Genomic DNA, 22,206 nt, shown 5'->3' on the forward strand with positions numbered 1-22,206 from the left:
CTGTTTCTACATCCAAATTACAAAATATATGTTTTTTTACCTAACACTACCTCCAAATGCTAAACATGCCACAAATTCAATCCAAGTGAATTGTTCCTATATTAGAATATTCATTGAGCTACACAATCAATTTTATTCAGTATGATTTGGTCATGAAACGCGAAAAATCCAATATTGACTTGCATTGATGCGAGTGTCCTTTTTAAATCTTATTTTATTTTAGCGTCCTTTACGCGCCGCGTCTCAGTATGTTTGGTCAGCCAATCAGCTGTCTATCCACCCCACTGCGGTCCCGAGTCCCGAGGCATTGACCGATATTTACTGTAAACTCCCAGTCTGTTACAGCTGCAGTCAGAGCTATTCACACAGCCGAGAGGACACGTTGGGCTAATACTACCTAAAGTAGCCTACGGAGTTGAACTTTGCGAGATGTCTCTTCAGGTAGGCTATGTTTTCCCTGCACACTTGGCGGACACATCTTCTATCTAAGTGATGAGTCGATCTAGATAACGGGGTTAGGCCTACGTTTTTATAAGAGATGCGATTGGTTGACTGATGCGGTAGCTGGTGGTAGGTAGGCTTGTACATACACATATAGACTACGTTTACCGTTATGTTCTTTATTTATTCATGCCTGTGTATTGTTTTTAATGCGTATGAAATTTAGAGCTTGATTTGCTAGCCATCTCGGCATTATGCGCAAGGATGCTGAGGTGTATTGGATACCAGCTGCCGTCATCAACAGAGGCCCTTGAGATCAAATATTAATGTTTTTACAGACTAAGTATGCAGTGCTGTCACGCTTCCAAGACCAATAATAGCTAGGCTACTGTAACCTATTAGAATTAAACATTGCATGTACTACTTATTATAATTAAGCAATAATGTTGTTTCTGTGCTGCTCCCACTATGTACACAGCACATTTTGCAGCGTTAAATCAACACTTAAAAAGTTCATTTTATCATCTTCTCAGAGTACATATGGTCCCACTCTACAGAGTGTAAAAAGTACTTTTTTAATAACACTTAAATGTAACACTCCGAAAGTGTAAAAAATGAACACTGCATTAAACTTGTCAGTGTTACTCAAATGTAACACTATGAGATAATGAACTCTGTGTTATTTCTGTTCAATACTAGTGTTGATCAAGTGTTAACTCCAATTAGTGTTAAACAAAAACACTGTTACACTGGGTTTTGAGTTTAAAGCCTAATTTGCATATTTCACATGGTGCCTTTTCTTTTTGAGGGAATGGTAGAGTTACCAACCATGACTATATTTGTTAGTGACAGAGACATTGTTGTTGAATTATTTCATTTTAAAGGCCTGTGGCTTTCACCAAATAAGTACCTAGCTGAATGTTATCATTAAAATTAAACTTGACAATACATTACACATATCATTAGGCCTTACTTTGATGGCCTCGTTTTACCCTACCACAGTGGTGTTAAGAAACTCCTGGTTTACAGGCCACATTAGGCCTGCAAGTCACATTATGGTGGCTTGCAAAGTGATGTGTAGTTCTTATTGTAATCCAGCCAGAGTTAAGATATCCAATAGTTGGAATTTTTATTCACCCGCAACCTACATTCAGAATGACTGTCAGGGTTGTAAACTTGATTAAAAAAAAGACAACCTAAACCATTTGAACAGGAACAACTATTTCAGTAACGGGGGAAATAAATCTAACCAACTGATTGTATTAAAAACCTAGAGTCACAGGTCAAATATACAGGGGCTCCCGAGAGTCACTGCGGTCTAAGGCACTGCATCTCAGTGCTAGAGGCGTCACTACAGACCCTGGTTCGATTGCAGGTTGTATCACAACCGGCTGTGATTGGGAGTCCCGTAGGGTGGCGCACAATTGGACCAGTGTTGTCCTGGTTTGGCCGGGGAAGGCCGTCATTGTAAATAAGATTTTGTTCTATTTTGTTCTTAACTTGCCTAGTTAAATAAATACAGAAGACGCGAAACTGTAATCGCTGCCAAAAGTGCTTCAACAAAGTACTGAGTAAAGGGTCTGAATATTTATGTGATATCTGTTTTTTTTTATATAAATGTGCAAAAATGTCTAAAAACCTGTTTTCACTTTGTCATTATTGGGTATTGTGTGTATATTGATGAGGGGTGAAATTATTTAATCAATTTTAGAATAGGGCTGCAACATAACAAAATGTGGAAAAAGTGAAGGGGTCTGAATACTTTCCAAATGCACTGTACATCCCTTTTTTATTTTGGTTGTACATTCATTTGATCTTACTACAGTGTAAGTTGGCCCAAAACCAACCAGATGAAAGTTAAAACCAACCAGAAGAAAGTTGAAACAACCAGATGATCTTACAGTGTCAACTTTCTTCGGGTTGGTTTTGGGCCAACTTAACATTACACTGTAGTCAGATTGAATGAATGTACAACCAAAAATGATTTTGGTTTTATTAAAACTGCATGTGTAACAGAAATTAGTTTGGGGGTTTCCTTTCTGATTAGATGAATGTGCCCATTGTCCCATTTAGCCTTGCTGTTTTTTTTTTGATTGGAGATCTGTGTAAAGTAGATTATTCATGCAAACAAATTGGCATCGACAGCTCTAAATGGAATAAGGACCCACTGTTTGGCTGCTCGGTAGTGGGCAGTAATAGGCTGTAGATTAGGTTACATTCTGGAGTTTCTGTGCTGTATTGTTTTCCCATCTGTCCCTTTCCCTCCATTCTTCCATCTCTCCGTGCAGGCAGAGTTTGAGCGAGTAGCAGATGATGTGAAGAAGGTGAAGTCCAGACCTTCAGACCAGGAGCTGCTGGACATGTATGGTCTGTATAAGCAGGCCATATTTGGAGACATCAACATTGGTATGTAATTTTCTTTGTGCCATTTAAAACATGCTAATTGAAATACATAATTGTACAGAACATACACAAGTGAAAGCACCATTACAATTATATGGAGAGAATAACAATTATTTTAACAAATTCTGGGTAGATAGGGCGCTCATCTCCCAGATATCAGAAAACTGCTTTCCAAAATGGCCATATCAGATACCCACACTAGTACTGGTAGGCCAATAGAACATAAAACCTTCAATCTGGTCTGGTTCCTCTGAAGTTCTCTTAATTTTTTTTACCAGTCACCACTGATGTCCTAAATACTGTCCTCTCTTGTTCTCCACAGACAAACCAGGCATGTTAGACATGAAGGGAAAAGTCAAGTGGGAGGCCTGGGATTCTAGGAAAGGTAAAATAAAAAGATTTTGTCTTCTCTCAGAATGTAAAAAAGGAATCGCCTCCACACTAGTCCTCCATCCTCTACCCTTGTTTCAGTCTTTGGAACATTTTAATCGAGTGATGAACATTTAGTGAACAGAATGCTACAGTAAGGGGTAATGATAACCCCCATCTAGAGATTGTACTTGGCATTGAAGGCTGCAATCACCATTCACCAACACTTTTAATTGAATGTACACAGGTGCGTGAGTGAGCGAGAGTGTGTGTATGTGTGATGATTTTGCTCTAATTTGAATGTATGTTACCAGACTTACAGTGGCAAGAATCCAAGATGGTAGCCAATCAGTCTGTCCGTTTGTATGTGTGATCCTTGAGAGCAGAGTTTTAAGAGTTTTTATGTTTTAATGACCCTGGTCCTGTTTACGGAAGCACATACTTTTTATGTGAAGGTGGATGCTGTATATAACAGCTTATTTTTATATCTCAGTCTCTATTTTACGACATTTACTTATACAAAGATTTCGGATAGAGAAGGCCTTTATTTTTTATTACACCTTTCTGGAGTTGGAGCTCGCTATGTCAGGAGCGTCTGTCTGCGCGCAAGGCCTGCTACGCGAGCGCAGGTGCGCATTGAAGACTAGGAGCGGAGAAGCGGTTATCGAAAACAAGGAAAGTCTACCTTGTTATACACAACGTCTACTGGTCGTTGCACACCTGTGCTGAAATACCTCTAAAACCGGGATTATGTATCTGTTACTGTGCCTGCTCTTTACGCAATGCCATCCTGGATTAAATAGGCTGAATGATCAATGGGTGAGTGAATTATCTTCGCTTTATGCCCTACAATTTACAAACACTCCGACGAGACCATCATGTCAATACCACCAGGAACTTGGTCTCTCTCTGCAATTACATGTGTACCACTCTCAAACGCAACTGGACCTACACTTGATGGCATACTTCCAAAATCTCAAACTATTGAATTACTTTTTTTCTGTGTCGAAAGACTCGGTTCTTTTTATTGACAATGGTGCTGGCTCCGCCAAGTCCTCACGTATTGGGCAACTGAGATATATTGTTATGCTTTTATTGATGATCTCTGGTAATGTGCGACCAAACCCTGGGCCGGTAGATACCATGCAATCTTTACCGACTCCCTATGATCTTAAAAACAGAGCAGGTTTTGGGCTCTTGCATGTTAATGTCAGAATAATATATATTTTTAAATAGACATGATTAGAATATGGGCCAAAACGACAAATAGACGTAATGGTTTTATCAGAAACTTGGCTAAAGAAATCTGTGTCAAATAACTCGATTTCTATTGATGGGTACACGGTTTTTTAGAACGATCAGATTAGTAAAGTAGGAGGGGTTTCAATTTATGTTAAATCCGAGTTTAACACCTCTGAAATTCTCTCGACTACCAAAGCCAAACATTTTGAATTGCTTGCTGTTAAAGTGAACATATATATAAGGCCTCCCACATCACTGTAGTCGGCTGCTACAGACCGGCTTCGGGACACGCACTAAACGCTCTTTCTGATGTCCTGCACAAGTTAAATGACTATTCATTATTTTAGAAGATTTGAACTGGGACATGCATACATCTGTATCTGACTCTTTTAAAGAACTGTGTGACTCTCTGAATCTCGCTCAATTAATGAATGCGCCTACAAAACCGAATCCCAGAGCACCTAACAAATCAACGCTATTGGACACTATTCTAACGAATACCCCTCACAAATACACATCGACTGGGATATTCTGTAATTATGTCAGTGATCACTGTGCAATTGCCTGTTAGAAATACAAAAGTCACCAAACCCCGTTATATTTTTAAAATACATTTTAGACAGTTTGATGAGCAAGCGTTCTTACATGATCTGTACCATAATATTGACAGTAAGTCTGATTCCCGATGTTGACACTGCCTGGGACTATTTTTATTTAAGATTTGTGATAAGCATACCCCTGTGAAGAAATGTGGAAGGAACAATCCTGGTTTTTAGATAACTTGGCAGAATGTATTAGAAAGAGATATCTCTTGGGCTCAAGCTAGACATACAAATGCTCCTGTTGACTGGACCTACTTCAGAGCGCTAAGAAACAAATGCACAGGATTGATCAGGAAATCTGAATCAGATTACTATTTAAATGCAGTCACAAAGAACCTAAACAACCCTACCAAGTTCTGGAAGCTAATCGAATCAGTGTCAGGTTCTAATGTATCCTCTGGCCTTCCTGACCATTTAATGATGGATTCTAATGAAGTGAAGGATAAAGCTGATATTGTAGGGGTTTTAACAAGCACTTCATATCTGCTGGTTCATTTTTTGATAATGGTGGGTCCCAGGCCTCTGTTACAGTCAACTATGATATAGGCCCTCATGTGAACCATTTTAACTTTGAGCCTGTTTCTTATACTGAGGTCTATAAAGCACTAAAGGCTATAGACAGTAAAAAGTCTGCAGGTCCAGACAACCTGGACCCCCTACCTCTTAAAGATAGCAGCTGGTATTATTACTGAACCTGTGGCTCACATTTTCAACTTGAGTCTCATGACCAATTCATACACAGCATTTAGAAATCAGCTTATGTCATCCCACTGCTAAAGGGTGGAGATCCCTCAGATGCTAATAACTATTGTCCTATCTCTAAACTCCCTGTCCTGGCCAAACTCTATGAATCCCTAGTGAACTCAGTTAAACTTCTTAATTGAAAGAACATACTGAGCAGGGTTCACTCTGGCTTTAGATCGGGACACAGCACCACAACTGCAGCTATGGCAGTGGCAAATGACATCATTAATGGACTTGATAAAAAGCAACATTGTGCTGCTCTGTTTGTGGATTTATCAAAGGTCTTTGATTCAGTTGACCATGAATTGTTGCTAGCTAGACTCAGAAACATTGGTCTCAGTAAAGGGGCAGTAAATTGGTTAAGGAACTATCTTTCTGACAGAACACAATTTGTATATACTGACCATCACAAGTCTAGCTTTCTTGAGATTAATAGAGGTGTGCCCCAGGGTTCCATTTTAGCTCCTGTATTGTTCTCAATTTGTATTAATGATTTGGGAAATTGGATGCAACCAGCAAAGTTACATCTATATGCAGATGATACAGTTATATATTCATGTGCTCCTTCTCTGGTTCAGGCTGTTGAAGAGCTCCAGACTGCTTTCAGTCACTGCAGGCCTCCCTTTATGGCCTCAAACTGTTCTTGAATATACAAAAAACTAAGTTAATGACCTTTACCAGAGCTAGAACTCTGCCAGAGAACGTTAGCATTTTCACATCTGGTGGCTTATCCATTGAAAAGTGTCATCCTACAAATACCTAGGTATTTGGTTGGATGACAAGTTGTCCTTTAAAGTTCATGTGGATAATCTTGTGACAAAGCTTAAATTTAAATTGGGTTTTTATCTTAGTAATAAGGCTTGCTTCCCGCTTCTGGCTAGAAAGAAGCTTGTTCAGGCCACTTTTCTTTCTGTAGTTGATTATGGTGACTTGTTGTATATGCATACAGCCTCCTCCGTCTTACAGAGACTGGACTCTGTTTATCATGTATCCTTGCGCTTTATTACAAATGCCAAGTCACTCACCCACCATTGCACATTGTACCAAATGGTGTTTTGGACCTCACTTTATATGTGCAAAAATATCCATTTGTATGTGTTCATCAACAAAGCCCTTGTGGGTAAACTCCCTCTTTACCTCTGTAGTCTGGTCTCCTTCACCACCAGCAGTTACCATTCCCGGTCTGCTAGGTGGTTGCTACTTAAAGTCCCCAGGACATTCACAGTATTAGGCAAGACTGCCTTCTCATCTTGTGCACCAGATGCATGGAATAATCTACAATCCATGCTTCATCTAGATATGTTAGTGCCACTGAATTAATTTAAAATATTGATGGGAGACTGTTACGGAGGAGTGTATGTGCTTTCTTTAGGCTGAATCATGTGGTTGTATGTTTTAATTCTGTAATGTATTGATTGTTGCTGCCTTCTTGGCCAGGTCTCCTTTGAAAAAGAGATTCTGGGTCTCAATGGGCTTTTCCTGGTTAAATAAAGGTTAAATAAAAAATGTAAATGTTGTATTTGTGTTCTTATTTTATAGGTATGTCCAAGGAGGATGCCATGACAGCTTACATCACACTTGCTAAGGAGATCATCAGCAAATACTAATATGATGATGAAGTCGTATCCAGGGTGTGACTAGAATAGGTTATTATGAGGAGAGCTGCATCTCATTCAGCCACAAGCCATAGGTTATGAGAAGCTACTGCACTAGAAACATGATTCATTTTTTCTTCTTAGATTGAAATTTCTTGACTTTTAAAATGTGGAGGTTTTTATTTGATATCAACCCGTATGCACTTTTGGGATGTTGAATTTATGATTTAATAAAATATTGTTTTAAATTACGCTCAGTCTATTTTATTTGTAGATATATGATGATAAATGAGGGCAATATTTTATATGTTCCTGTCTTCTTACCTCTAAAGATGACACACACACACTATTGAGATATCAACACTGAGTGATTCATTAACAATACAAAAGCTCACTAAGCATGAAAACATAATGAACAGTGTTTCCCATAACATTATTTTATCAAATAAAGAATTAATGACTTTAAAGGGTAACTCTCTCTCACTCACTTACTCAGACAAGTAAAGTCCTACCTATAGCTCTGCGGCCCTCCTTATAAATATCTCTGCTATTAAGCCCTGTTGGCCACCACAAGACTTGCAGGGCTAGTTTACAGCCTAGGTTGAAAATAACAGTCATTATTTTTTTTACCTAGGTTGCAGCTAGGAACTTTAATTTACTTGGTTGCCTGGAAATCACATTTCTGGAACGGACTTGTGCCTCACTTCCTGTTTATGTGTCTTTGTAGCAAAGACGGTATGGAAATTCCATTCCTCCATTATCTCTGTTGTAGCTAGCTGGTATGCAATGAAATGTCGCTTGCTACTGAAGTTTAGTTAGCTAGCTTTAAGCCATAGAAAAGATTTGGGCTATGTTATATAAATGGACATATGTTTTCTACTTTATTATGTATGTAAACACATAGGTCGACAAGACGGAGCCATGAAGGACAGACAGCATGGTTGTTCAGGAGAGGGGTTCAAAACCGTCACTGTTGATTGGCCAGACAGCAACGGTACCACAGAAGAACGTTAGCAAGTAAGTCAGCGAGCTAGCTAAGTGTGCTGAGACTTGCGTTAAATCGACGGACCCCATCGCCTGTTCCAATACGGTTCGTGACTGTACTGTAAAAACTTTCCATAAACACAAGGACTGGGTCAGATATAATGTTTCACCAACTTCCATTGAGAGATCCGGACCGATTGAGACTATGGCTAGTTGCCCTGAACATTGACGCCAATACTCTGACTGACGACCTCAGAAAGTTACTAGTATGTTCAGAACATTTTCCCAGGGGACTATGAGAGAATGGAACTGTCAAGCAGTAAGATTAAAAGGTATGTCCCATCAGTGGGCATTCTATGCACGACATGTAGGCAAGCCATATAAACGGACATGTTTTCCAATTCTTTATTATTGTGTTAAGAGGGAGCCATGGAGGACATACATCATGGTTGGTCAGGAGAGGGTATTAACACAGTCACTGTTGATAGGCCAGATGGCAGCAGTGCCACTGAAGAATGTTGTCCGTCCATTGAGGAGGACCAGTGCGTGAACATTCAGCCCAGAAGCTCAGATGAGTTGAACCACGGAGAACAGGTTATGATGCTGCTGTATGAGATTGATTCATATGCATGCTGAAACCTAACACACTTCATCATGTAGCCAATAACACTGATCTCTGTTTTCCTTTGATTAGGTGAGTGAAGTGTCAGTGGTCCTGCCGTGTGAATACAGAGACGTAGACGACAGCTGTTCCCTGAGGATGGAGGGGAACAGGTCTGTGAAGCAGGAGACTAGAAGTGTTGCCTCCTATAGCGAGGAAGAGAAGAAGCTGTTGGCTGCCATGGTGTTTGAGAAGGGGGAACTGGAGCTGACTGGCTCTCTGGTGACTGAGGATCTACAGTACAGTGATGCAGACACTGCACCCAACAGGGAGGAAAGGGCTCTGTACCTAGAGGAGGAGAAAGGAGATGAGAGACAGGCAGATGAAGGGATTGCCCAGCAGAGAGGAGCGGCAGGCTAAATCTGAGTGGGAACCCTCAGTGGAGCCGGAGGTGAGCCAGCCAGCCTACACTCCACGCCGACACAAGAAGCTGTGTGTGTGATGGCCAGCCTGAGGAGCCTGTTCCGCTGTTCTGTCTGTGGGAAGCACTGCGTGGATGAAGCTGGCCTCAAGCATCACCACAGGCTTCACCGTCAAGAGCATGTCTACTCCTGTAAGTTCTGCTTTAAGCACTTCAAGGCCAGGGAAGACAAGCGGAACCACGAGAAGGACGACGACAGGGTCAAAAAGTTGCACTATAGGTGCTCCAATTGCCCCTGTGGATTTTACAACATCTTGAAACGGAACCACCATCTCAGAGAGCATGAGCCCAAGAAACATTTGTAACACGTGCTACAAGGAATTCCCCCAACTTAGCAAGCTTGAGAAGCACGAGCTGAGTCACAGTGACAACAAATCTTTCAGGTAGGTGTTTTATACCGCATTCTCTGTTAGTTTGATACTGAACACATCTCCCTCTGAAATTGTATGTTTTGTTTGTTGTATTATCAGCTGAATGTGGACTGAAAAGTGTTAGTGTTTTCCATTACATTCTGCTCCTGCTAGGTGTCAGATGTGCCAGCGTTCCTTTGCCCAGGCCAGCCAGCTGAAGTCTTCCCTGCACGTCCACACTGGGGAGAAGCCCTTCAAATGCCAGTGCTGCGTCAAGAGCTTTAACCACAACGTCAGCCTCAAGAACCTCGTCACACGCTATCACCAAGGGGAGAGTGGGGAGGGAGTGGAGGTGGGAGAGCGGAGGAGCAGGCGACAGTGGAACTATGACCCTGAGGAGGAGGAGCGTCAGAATGAGAGTAATTCTGATTTTGACCTGGAGGAAGAGGAGAAGACAGGGAGTAAAGGGAAAGGTAGTGGAGGAGGGGGGCACTGGTAGAAGCCTTTAGGACCATAATGTTTTGTCATGACCATAATGTTTTGTCATGGCCATAATGTTTTGGCTTTGAACATTTCTTAGAACTCTTGAGGCTGTTGTGTTTTGGTTTAAAAATATATATTGTTAAAGAAAATGTGTTTCACTGTTCTACATCATCAAATGTCCAGGACAAATCTGATGGGTTTGTGAAGGGAATATGTTACAAAGAATTTCCTCCCCACATATGTTATTGGCTGATATATTGCATTTTGAGTTCTCCTGGCTGGACCGGCCCACTAGTTAAGAAGCACAGAGATAAACTCATCTTGGATATAACCAGCGAGGAAGCAAGAGGCTTGACTCCGCTCTAAAGTCTCAGTGCGAAAATAGTGTTAACCCGTGGAATTGGGGATTTAAAAAAAATCGAGGTCAATGAGAGAATGTCGAATTTGGTCAACAGTTAAATAAAGGTTACATACAAATAAATAAAAAAAACAAATTAAATTTCTAATTTGCTACAATGTTTAATTTGATCGATTTGAAGTTTCATGTTTATGTTGATACGAATTTACTGATAAGTGGCATTTCGGAAACTTGGAGAAAAACAATTTTATAATGGAGTCTGCTTGTTGTTCTCACACATATCTGCCCTCTCATGGGCTAGAGTATTTATTTAGTCATTTATTTTACCCCCAGTCCAGTTGAGGGCGACACTTCACCTTTTGAGTGTAGTTCGCCATAAAACCCAAAGAAGAATACCTAGCTCTTGCTCTGTGCCTACATTCCCGCACAGTAGGTGGCGGCATGCACTTAAACGATTGTTTGCGGACCGCCTTGACATAGAAGAAGACTCAGCTGACAGCGAGAAAGGGATAAATATCTTTATAAATATCTTTGAATGAGTCCTTTAACTATGCCTATATTTAGACGTCTGTCAACATGGCTTACTCCCAGAAGCATCCGTTAATTTTATACCTCAGTAATCTTGCACCACCAGAGGCCGCTTTAAAAACTAAAATTATTCGATCGGCAAGCCAAGAAGCGGAACGACAAATCCCGTGGACAGACCCGAGTAAATGTAAGTGTTTCGTTTTTACAATGGCGCGTAAAATTCTCTCTCCCCTCCTTCGCGTGAACGCGCACACACATCTTCCTTGCTGCGATTTGCTAGTTGAGATTTCTGCTCTTCACTCCTTTGTCAGTTTAGCCTACATTTCACTGATCGTAGTAGCAGTAACATTTTTTAAATTTGTGTAATTAATGCGTTGTGTGTGGAGAAGATCGGCATTGTTTTCAATTGCAACCAGTGGGATAGTGCCATTGTAGGTAGCCTACCGGACACCATTTTTATTATTAAGCCATCATTTCTGAATGAAATTTGGTACCGACAAAACCTATTTGTATAAAATCATTTTAGAATATACAGACAATGCAATAATTTTAGAATATACAGACAATGCATCATCCAAATTGCATGAATGCCTATACCTACACATACTGTAAGTGACTAAAGGAAAATGATCTATTTTTGAATTGGTAAAACACCAAATTAGGCCTACCGTATTATAAATGATGCTATCATCACTGGTAATCGTGAATGACAATTCTTCACGTTTTACAGGTCAAACGTCCATGCTGCATGCATACCAACCATGTGATCCCAATCACATTCATGTGAATATGCATTTCGATCTTCTTGAATGATGTAAGTGTGACCTTCCTGGTCCCGTCCCTAAAGTCAGTGAGTCAACACAGGAAAGAGTAATGGATGGTTCATTTATTTCCAAAACTGCAATCATGGGACACACACAGTATGGATGAATGAGGAGTAGTGACGGGATAGAAATAGCACTCCCACAGCAATTCTCCATAAATCTGCTGTATAATATACTAACAAAAGAACAATTGAAATGTCTATCAAAGTCATTGGGATCATATAGTGGATTTAACAATTTCTAATAATTCCTAATTTGGGTGATTCTGCAACTACGGGCACTTCCATGTCCTCGGGTCAATTTTGGGGATTTTATAAAAAATAAAACAAGTATTTGTATGTTAAGTTCACACTGGAATCACCCCATACTATTTTTAAACACCTCTCAAATATTTTTAGCTACTTTTCAGATTCATTTTATACTTCAATTTCACCTTTTTGCCCTTGACACAGACTTAAGCTTCTATGTTTTTCTATGAGAAAACATTATATAATGTGTAATTATTAATGTTATGTACGACAGAAAGTCAATTAAATAAAATCTATATTTATTGTGAGTATGCCCTTTATATTGTTTTTTACACAAAATACACCTGTCCTTTGGGAGTGGTGTCATTTCCACCACTGAGGACAAATTCCTCATTAATAAAGTTTAAGAGAATGTTAATTTAGTTACCATGGAAACATATTGTGCTGTCCAGAAGTTGAAGAAAAATCGAGGCAAAATATTGCTTGTGTAGAGAATATTTTAGTTGTCAGTCATTTACAAACAGGCTATAATTTCTTTAATTTGTGGTAGAACTTTTGAATTGTTTTTATATTTTATGTATTTAGTGTAAACGACATGCTAGCTGTAATACTAATCAAAGCATGCTGTCTGTTAATTTTCTCCAGAAACTGTAGAAATGTCTGTCAATTTTCTCCAGAAACTGTAGAAATGTCATTTCCATCGAAAACTTAAGTGTGGTGGAAATGACAGAAAGTGGTGGAAATGACAAATCCATTATCTTATGTTTTTACTTTACCTTTTTAAAATATTTTTTACTTTTGGCTTATTTAATCATGTTTTAAATTAATTGAATCTAGAAAATGATCCAAGGTGTGCGTGCACAAGTTGAAAACTAAGTAGTATGTCTTTATTTTTAGAAGATGCCACATAAAACTGCACAGAGGTCACAGACATAGAAACAATACCAGGAACATCTGTAAAAAGACAGGGAGAGATACTGGAAGAAAAAAGAAAAGGGAGAAGTGAAATCTATCTCTGAGCTTACAAAGCGAGAACAAAGAAACAAGAAAAGACAATGGAAATGTAACCAACGGAATAGAAGACCAACTATCAGGCAACACACCACCTCAGTCACCAGATGACTTGCAGCCAGAACATGAGGCTAACATACCTGCCCCTAACTTACCTGCCCTGATGCACACCCTGATACCCCTTCCTCATCGTCTGCAACATGAATGAGAAGTCGAATACTTGCTGTAAGGAAGAAGGTTGGAAGAGGTCGCTCAAAAGCATACAGAGATCTTAGTATGACAAATGTCAAACTTGATAATGCTTTACGGAAAGCTAAGAAATACAAAAAAAGGTATGATCGACTGATGAACAAAATGAAGAGACAAGATTCCCCAAAGACAAAACAGCAAATGAAAGGAACTCCGAAGAACTTGAGAAGGATTTTATTGTTTCAAAATGCCATCATTGCAGAGTGAAAACTAGCTTCTATGAACGTGATGACAACAGCAGAGCAACTACAGGGAAAAAGGACACACTAACGAGGAACAAGAAGAAAAAGCAGAAGCGCTTCTTGAATGGCACAATTCAGAACCTTTATCAGAAGTTTAAGAGGGAATATTCAGAAATTCAAATTTCCTATTGTGAATTCTGCAAAAGACGTCCTTTTTGGGTTGTCAAGCCAACAGTCCAGGATAGGGACACATGTCTCTGAAAAACCCACGCCAACCTCCAGTTCATGGCGGACAAACTACAGCATCAAAGTGATCAGCTCCAGCAACATTGAGAAAGTTTGAGTCTTTGTGCTGTGAGAACATGAAGAAAGAGTGCATGTATAGAGAGTGCTCCCTTTGTCAAGCCAAAGAGCTTAAAACATCTGACTTTGATGCTGGTGAGCAGACATGGTGGTTTGAGTGGAAAACAAAGCTGAAGAGAGAGAGAAGAAAAACAAAGAGGGAAACATTACATTTGAGAGTTAAAGAAAAGATATGTGCACACTGCAGATTCTATTGGAGGACTTCTCCAAAGGATTGAAAGAGAAGTTGGGGAAACAGGTGTACAACATTCCACACCAATACTCCAAACTGAGAGAAGTAAGAGAATCTGGGGAAAGAGGAGATCATTGTGCATATTGACTTTGCAGAGAACTACCTGTGTAAATACACCAGTGAAATCCAGGCAGTTCACTTTGGTGATTCTCACAAGCAGGTGACCCTCCACACCTGTGCTGGATATACCACAAATGATACAGTTTCTCTTTGCTCACTGAGCTCTTCTATGCGGCATGATCCTTCTGCTATCTGGGCCCATCTCTCAAAACACTGGCCTACTTCTTGAGCTCTGCCCATCGGCTACTGCTGTACACTTTGAGTGATGGGCCTACAACCCAGTATAGGTCTGGAATGTTTAACAATGGTTGTTCAAAATGTTTGCAATAAAATATTGTTCTCATACATTTTTTTTAAACATAGATGTCATTTCCACCACACCTTGTCATTTCCATCACAACCCATATTTTGAGGTAAATGAGTATATTATGTACAATTTACATACATTTATTTGTTTTAGATATTATAACAACCAAATGATTTCCATCTCACAAAAAGGTTGGGTGCAAATATCTTATTTTTCATAAAAAAATAAATGTTTTCAGCTGTCACCAAGGCAAGTTTAAACATTCAGGGGTCGTGTTGAATTGTTAATATTAGGAAAACCTTAAATCACTTTAAATAATATTCAATACAAGTGCATGTACAAATGTATAAGAAATCCGTTAAATCAATTGATATTGATATGATGATGATATTTCATTTTCAACTAAAAGGGATGTTTAATGACGTGATGGAAATTACATTTGTCTATGGCTGTCTTTGTCTATCTTGTCCACTACTTCAATTCAAGGTCTCAAAGCAAGTGACCTAACCGATTTAAACGCTATTAGCGCGCACCACCGACTAGCTAGCCATTTCACATCCGTTACACTCACCCCCCTTTCGACCTCCTCCTTTTCCGCAGCAACCAGTGATCCAGGTCAACAGCATCAATGTCAAAGTATAACTTTAGACCGTCCCCTCGCGCGAACCGACAGTCAAGGTCTCAGAGCAAGTGACGTAACCGATTGAAAGGCTGTTACACCACCGCTAACTAACTAGCTAGCCATTTCACATCCGTTACACTCACCCCCCTTCAACCTCCTCCGCAGCAACCAGTGATCCGGGTCACGGCACCAATGTAACAGTTTAACTTTAGACCTTCCCCTCGCCCCGACCCGGGCGTGAACCAGGGACCCTTTGCACACATCAACAACTGACACCCACGAAGCGTCGTTACCCATCACTCCATAAAGGCCGCGGCCTCTGCAGAGCAAGGGGAACCACTACTTCAATTCAAGGTCTCAAAGCGAGTGGCGTAACCGATTGAAACGCTATTAGCGCGCACCACCGACTAGCTAGCCATTTCACATCCATTACATAAGCTCATATTCACAACATCAGAATAAACTATCCCTTTTAGTATCAAAATATATCAAATGAACCTGAAATTACTCAACGTCACACTCATGTGGCGAGGAAATATAATACACCTTGAATGTACCACATATTTACCTAAACTAACAAAACCAGGCTATTACGCTGCTTGCTGGTGCTCATACATTTGTAAAACATATACTTTATACATTTGTCATAAATTACCTGCAATCATGGGACACACACAGTATGGATGAATGATGAGTAGTCTACGGGATATAAATAGCACTCCTAAAGAAGATGCATTTTCGAATTAGTTGCTAACTTCAGAGGGAACTTTAGCTAGCATAAAACCCATATGGCAAAATAACAAATAACATATAGAGTGGCTTATTTGACGCCAAACCAACAACAGTAGTTACTAATAACATAAATTGCTCATGTATGATGTAAAAGGTAGATTTTTTGATGTAATGTCAATTTTATAAATTTCTATCCCGGGACCATTCAATTTTCAACTCAACCACAGCAATTCTCCATAAATCTGCTGTGTTTTACCCAGAATCCCATACCTGTGTATTAGACAATGTAAACACACTAATCCACCAGGAGGTGCATAATACCAATTTTTATGCAGGAATTTAACAACTTAATTACACTGTTACATAAGTAAGGGTGGCTAACCAGCCTAACTAATCACATTTTAGAACAGATGGAAAAAAATAACCAGCACGTCATACTAAATTGTCTTAAAAAATGACATGGTGTTTTGGTATGTCAGTAGCCTGACATTATGCTATTATATTCGTTGTGTTATGTAGAATACTAATTAATCATTAAGTGATCTATCGAGACATAGCACCATTCTGAGAAGTTGTGGAGCGTCACTCCGCTGAGCACCGCTGGCAGCACTACACCCCTGATTATAACCGTTGGATGACTTCGAAAGTCTCACATAACCACAGCTCTATGAACTAAGTGCCACATTCAGTTTTTACACCATTGCAGCAGCAGGTCAAAAGATTCGGGGTTGACCCAAAATCATTTGGTGCTAAAGTGCCGAAAGCCAGGTCCTGGTGATGTACATGTTGTCCTTTGGTAAATTCTGAGCGTTTAGATCTCAAGAGCGTTCAGCAGAGCTCACACTGGACACTGGCAGAGAAGTAGGGTTAATCCGAGTGGTCTGACCTCACAACGGCAGTCATACTCCCATGCTAACTGGCTAAAGTTGTCTAGCTACTTCCAGACACAAATGAGAGAACACCTCACTCTGACCATTTTACTCACCCTAGCAGAGATGGTTAGACTGTTTTCATGTCATCAAGTGCGCAACATGTTGACCACACCGCTTGCGTTGCAAAATAAATGTACACATACATGTTATTCAATCATTGCTCGCTTGGTGAGCATCTGCGTTGCCAAGAGCTAAATTAGAAGTTGCTTCTATTTGTGGCGCAGAACGCTTTGAAAGTCCTGCCTCTCCCATCTCCTCATTGGCTTTTAGAAGCATATGCCCAGGTGCCATCTACTCACTGGTTATACCCACGTGGCTGATTGAAAGAGGAACGGAGTTCGGTTGTGGTAATACACCTTATGAAAGTTAGTTGCCAATCGCCATATAAAGTCCAAAGAAGAAAAAGCCTGGAAGGAGGAGAGATGACTAGAAACGATTCAGTTGACCGTTTTATGTGTGGATTAATTGTCGGAGTGGAGGACCTTGTGCATTTCAGGTAAAATAAGAACTCAATGTTTATATCCCAGGACAAATTAGCTACCAACATCAAGCAAGGTATCTAAATAGGACAAATTAGCTAGCAACTGCAAGCTTGCTAAATTTCCATAAATGTTTAATGCTTTTCGACCTGTCCCCAAATTAATATAATTGGTTCAGCGTTTGTTTTGATATTTCAACCTGCGTGTCGTGATCGCGTTTGGTGTGGGGGGACAAAATCAACTTGCACGCTAGTGATGGGTCCTTCGCGAACGAGCCGGCTCTTGTAGGTGAACGTTGGGAGCCGGCTCGCATATCAGAAGAGCCGTATCTATTAAAAAATATTTAATAATATTTAAATAATCAAAAGATTTAAATGAATAGAACGAACTAATTCAAAGAACGAAAAAATTTATAAAATAGGCCTAAATGCTTAAGCGCGCACACATTCCTTCTGTCTGCTCAAACGAACAGCCTCACCTGTTGTTCCTGTCAATCAGACACAAAGTGTCAACCAATGAACCAAAGATGCGTGAGGGAGGGCTGAGCCAACTCACTCCCAGTCACGCACTTAGCAGCCAAGGAGAGAGAGGAAGGACAGATGGAAAATGAGTCGGAAGCACAGTAGCATTTGGAAGCATTTTAATAATGTAGACAATGTTAAAGCACAGTGTAGAATTTGCCAAAACAAAATCTCATAAAGCCGGTTCTAGTATAACCTACACATGCGAACTGTGCACCCAACTGTGAAGCTAGCTGTAGCGGAGTGTCGAGAAACTAGTGATAGTGGTGGAGCCAGCACCTCCATACGTGGAGATGTATCCACTCAGTCAAGTAGGCCTACTCCGTGACCCACAGCAATGCAGTCTTTTATGGACCAGTTTATGCCAAAGTCTATGTCCGAAGCAAAACAAGGCCAAATTGGCTAAAATGATTGCCACCGATTTCCAGCCATTTTCAATCGTGGAGGACAGAGGTTTTAGAAATTATAGTCTAAATCCAATGTACACAATTCCAAGCAGGAAAAACCTTTCAAGATCACTTATTCTACAACTGTATAAGAGCACACAGGCTTCAGTGCAAGAAAGAGTCCAAAAAGCTACTGCAGTTTGCCTTATCACTGACTGCTGGACATCAAGGGTAACCACTTCTTACATGTTGGTTACATGTCACTTCATTGAATATTTCTCGATGTCTAGCTGTCTTCTGGACTGCTTTGAGTTCAGTGACAGACACACCTCAGAGAACTTGGCAGAGGAACTGTGGAGAGTGGCCAGAGAATGGCAAGTAGATGGAAAAGTGGTTTGTTGTGTTAGCGACAATGCAGCTAACATAACCAAAGCCATGAAAATGTTAAAATGGACCCATCATCCATGTCTTGCCCACACAATGAACCTGATTATAAGATATGCTCTGAAGGTGATGAAGCCCACTGTGAACAAAGTGAAAGCAGCTGTGGAATACTTCCACAGGAACACAGTAGGTGCTGAAAAACTAAAGTCTGCACAATGCCAGATGGGGATGCCTGAGCTGAGGCCTAAACAAGACTGCACTACAAGGTGGAATTCAACATGTTATATGTCGAAGCGGTTTCTTGAGTCAAAGGATGCTATCATCTCCACCCTGGCAATTGTCAATGCACCTGTTGATGCTCTGACCCAAGAGGAATGGGAGGTGTTGGAGGTGGTGTGCAGAGTCCTGGAACCCTTTGAGCAGGTCACTGTGGAGATCAGTGGAGAGAGGTGCAGTAAGCAGTTATTTACCATATCATTATTTAATCCAGTATTATATATGTATATGAGCAGTAGATGAGAATGTAGTATCAGTAGACAAAACATGAATCTGAACTACTGTTCTCTCTTTTCAGCTATGTGACAGCCTCAAATGATACTCCTGTGTAAGGGTCTGCAGTGAATCACAGCCAGCCGCCTGAGAGAAGCAAATGTAACCACAGGACATGTGACAGAGTTGATGGACACCCTATGTTCATCAATGGACAGAAAGTTCCACAGAATGGAATATAATCACGTGCTATCAGAAACCGCTGCACTTGACCCCAGGTTTAAGAAATTAGCCTTCAGTAATGTCAGAGTGATTGATGCGGCTCTTCAAAGAATAACCTCAGCAGCAGGGAGGGATAGCCCCAGCAGTCAGCTGGCTCAGACACCAGGGCAACAGGAAGAAGAGGGATCAGATGGAGCAGAAGCACCAGCAGTAGTGCCACAAACATCTGCTGTTTGGATGCTGTTTGATGAGAGAGCAACTGGGGATGCAGCACGAAGGAATCCCTCAGCAGATGCCATAATGGAGGTCCGGTCCTATATGGAGGAGCCCCTCCTCCAAAGATCTGCAGATCTTCTGAGCTGGTGGAAGAACAAGACCTCTGTCTACCCACGGCTTACTAAAGTCATGACAGGGAGACTTTGCATAGTGGCCACATCCGTTCCCTCTGAGAGGGTCTTCTCAAAAACGGGACAAATAATTACTGAGAGAAGAAACCGCTTCAGCCCCTCAAGTGAGGCAGCTTGCATTTTTGAATGCAAATCTCTCATAAAAGCTAAATATGGTCAGCATTGCTGTGTGCTGCTGGTTATAACATGGCAATAAAGAAGAGAGAGAAAAGAGGGACCAGTTTAATGTTTTAAGTGGGATGCTGCAGTTTTGCACATTGTTATTTATTTTTCTTTGATATGGTGCAATATTCTATTATGCTGTTCAGATTGTATTCGTTTTGAATGGTCAGATTTATATGCACTTTGTTTATATACATTAAAAAGTTATACTTTAAATGCAAATGTTTAATAGCATTATTTTTCATAACAAACCAATGCATTTTTAAATAGATTGTGGTTAAGGTAGAGTATGAATTCATTTAATTAGAATTGTTTTAACACCAATCATAGTCAAACTATCGCAAACTGTTTGACTTGAAAAAATACAAAACATCTTTTTTTTAAAGAGCCGTTTGGGAGCTTAAAGAGCAGGCTCTTTTTGGTGAGCCGAGCCAAAAAGAGCCGGAATGCTCATCGATAGAGGACGCACGTCCAGTTTGGGTATGGTGTTTAGTGACTGTAAATTCTTCTTATTCTTCCGTGGGTTTTATGGCAGACTACAACCCAAAAATGTGTATTACCGCCACCAACTGGACAGGGTTGAGAAAAACAAGGTAAAAATACTACCCATACGTGATAGTTTTTCCTAACTTAATCCACCCCAAAATAAAACTATTAAAAAAACCAAAATCCCTTCCCTCGAATCTGAATATCTCCCTTCTCAGGCTCGATGACCTGAGAGGGTAGTAAGGCTCGTGACAATACTCCATGCAACTCCTCCACGAGAAGTCTCCACCGCAACAACAGTGATATCTATTTTCCTGGACTTCCTCTCCACCTTGGCAGTGCCATTAATCAACATTAGCTATAAAGGCCACAAAGTCCACCTTAACCTTTAACATATCTGGGTCCTGCTGTTGAAAGGAAACCCATGCAGCTTTCAGTGAAGACCTATCCACCACCATGGACTCTTCAGGAGAACCATTCGAACCCTCAAACCTTTTAACAGCCGCTGCATATGAAATGCTCTGGATAGCCCTGACTTTGGCCACCTCATTTTCTTTCACCCTTGTTGGGCATTCCATGGTTCCCACCGCAATTGCAACATGAGTGACTAACTGTGCTGCTAGCAACAATTTTATTGTTTTTTTGTCAACCTTTACTGACAACCTGTCATATTCAACGGGTGTTGTGTGTTTGTAAATTCATCAGTTATTCTCCGCTCTGGCACTCTAACGAGAGTGCTCTAAAAATCGGTGTAGATAGTCAAAATGTATTTACGAACTCACTTCATAATCACAAATGATGTAAATGTGACATACTGAGTCTGGATTTAAAATACAACAACTTGCCTAGCTAACAGCTAAATGTTTGTTTTAGACTTTATAATTCAAATTCTATTTTCAAGGCTTCAAATGTTGTCACAGAAAATGTTTATGTTATTTTCAACAACCAATGAGCAACTTTGCTGGAAATCCAGTTGCATATAGAGCTAGCCAGCTTGTAGCCCTCTTAAACAGAAATTAGTTAGCATTTTCTGTCTTTGCTTTGTTGGGCATTTCTAATAGGGAAAGAATGGGGTTTTGGGATATACACAGAAATCTTGGCTTAGGAGATCTAATATGTTGTATTCTATGAGATAATATCAGTCAGTTAACATGACCTTTATGAATTATGAAGCCTTTATGTGCTTGTTTTGAGATATATATTTATTATAAAAATACAAAAAATTGTACTAATACACAGTTATGGTACAACCCATTGCGCATGAAATGTTTAACGCAGCCTTAAAATGATGCTGTTTCTGTAATCTGTATGGCGCCGTGATCATCACTGATCACAGTTTGTGTGATGTTTCATATACACTGTAATGGCAGGTGTAAGAAATTGTATTAGATATTGGTAACTTGTTTTAACAACTTCTCAACATTAGCTATAGTTGACACAACATACACACCCCCTCTTTCTCTTGGACATATGCTGGACACATTGGACATATACACGACACCCACAACTCCCCTCCCCCATGACAATCACACAGACACACCCAACCCATGGTTGGACCTCAGGACAAAGAACTCTCAGGAACCAATGGAACGTGGACACCAGGCCTGATCAGGACTACCCAAGACCCAGATCGACCAATCGGAAGGCCGGACTCGCAGATCTACCTACTTTGCTTGTTGTCTATATAGTACTGTACAATTCTGGAAACTGGCCTCTTTCCCGGACGA

General features: G+C 40.3%; 2 protein-coding genes across 3 annotated transcripts in view; one reads left to right on the top strand and one right to left on the bottom strand.

Moving 5' to 3' along the window:
• The window catches only part of LOC129857053 (ribonuclease P protein subunit p38-like), a 14,062-nt gene extending 2,123 nt beyond the window's left edge, over window positions 1–11,939 (bottom strand). Inside the window, exon 1 of the mRNA XM_055924956.1 lies at window positions 11,850–11,939. The gene's annotated coding sequence lies outside the window, so the exon portion shown is untranslated. The remainder of the gene's footprint in view (window positions 1–11,849) is intronic.
• LOC129857050 (acyl-CoA-binding domain-containing protein 7-like) overlaps window positions 250–22,206 on the top strand; it is a 44,429-nt gene continuing 22,472 nt past the window's right edge. Inside the window, exons 1-4 of one of the 2 annotated variants that reach the window (XM_055924951.1) lie at window positions 270–441; window positions 2,730–2,847; window positions 3,167–3,229; window positions 7,341–7,647. In XM_055924951.1, coding sequence (XP_055780926.1) covers window positions 430–441; window positions 2,730–2,847; window positions 3,167–3,229; window positions 7,341–7,408 — 261 coding nt within the window. In that variant the 5' untranslated portion in view covers window positions 270–429 and the 3' untranslated portion in view covers window positions 7,409–7,647. Of the gene's footprint in view, window positions 442–2,729; window positions 2,848–3,166; window positions 3,230–7,340; window positions 7,648–22,206 lie in introns of those variants that run through there. The other variant, XM_055924952.1, reaches the window with a different exon arrangement.

The sequence above is a fragment of the Salvelinus fontinalis genome, chromosome 6 (genome assembly GCF_029448725.1).
Source record: "Salvelinus fontinalis isolate EN_2023a chromosome 6, ASM2944872v1, whole genome shotgun sequence".
In the NCBI taxonomy this organism is placed as follows: domain Eukaryota; kingdom Metazoa; phylum Chordata; class Actinopteri; order Salmoniformes; family Salmonidae; genus Salvelinus; species Salvelinus fontinalis.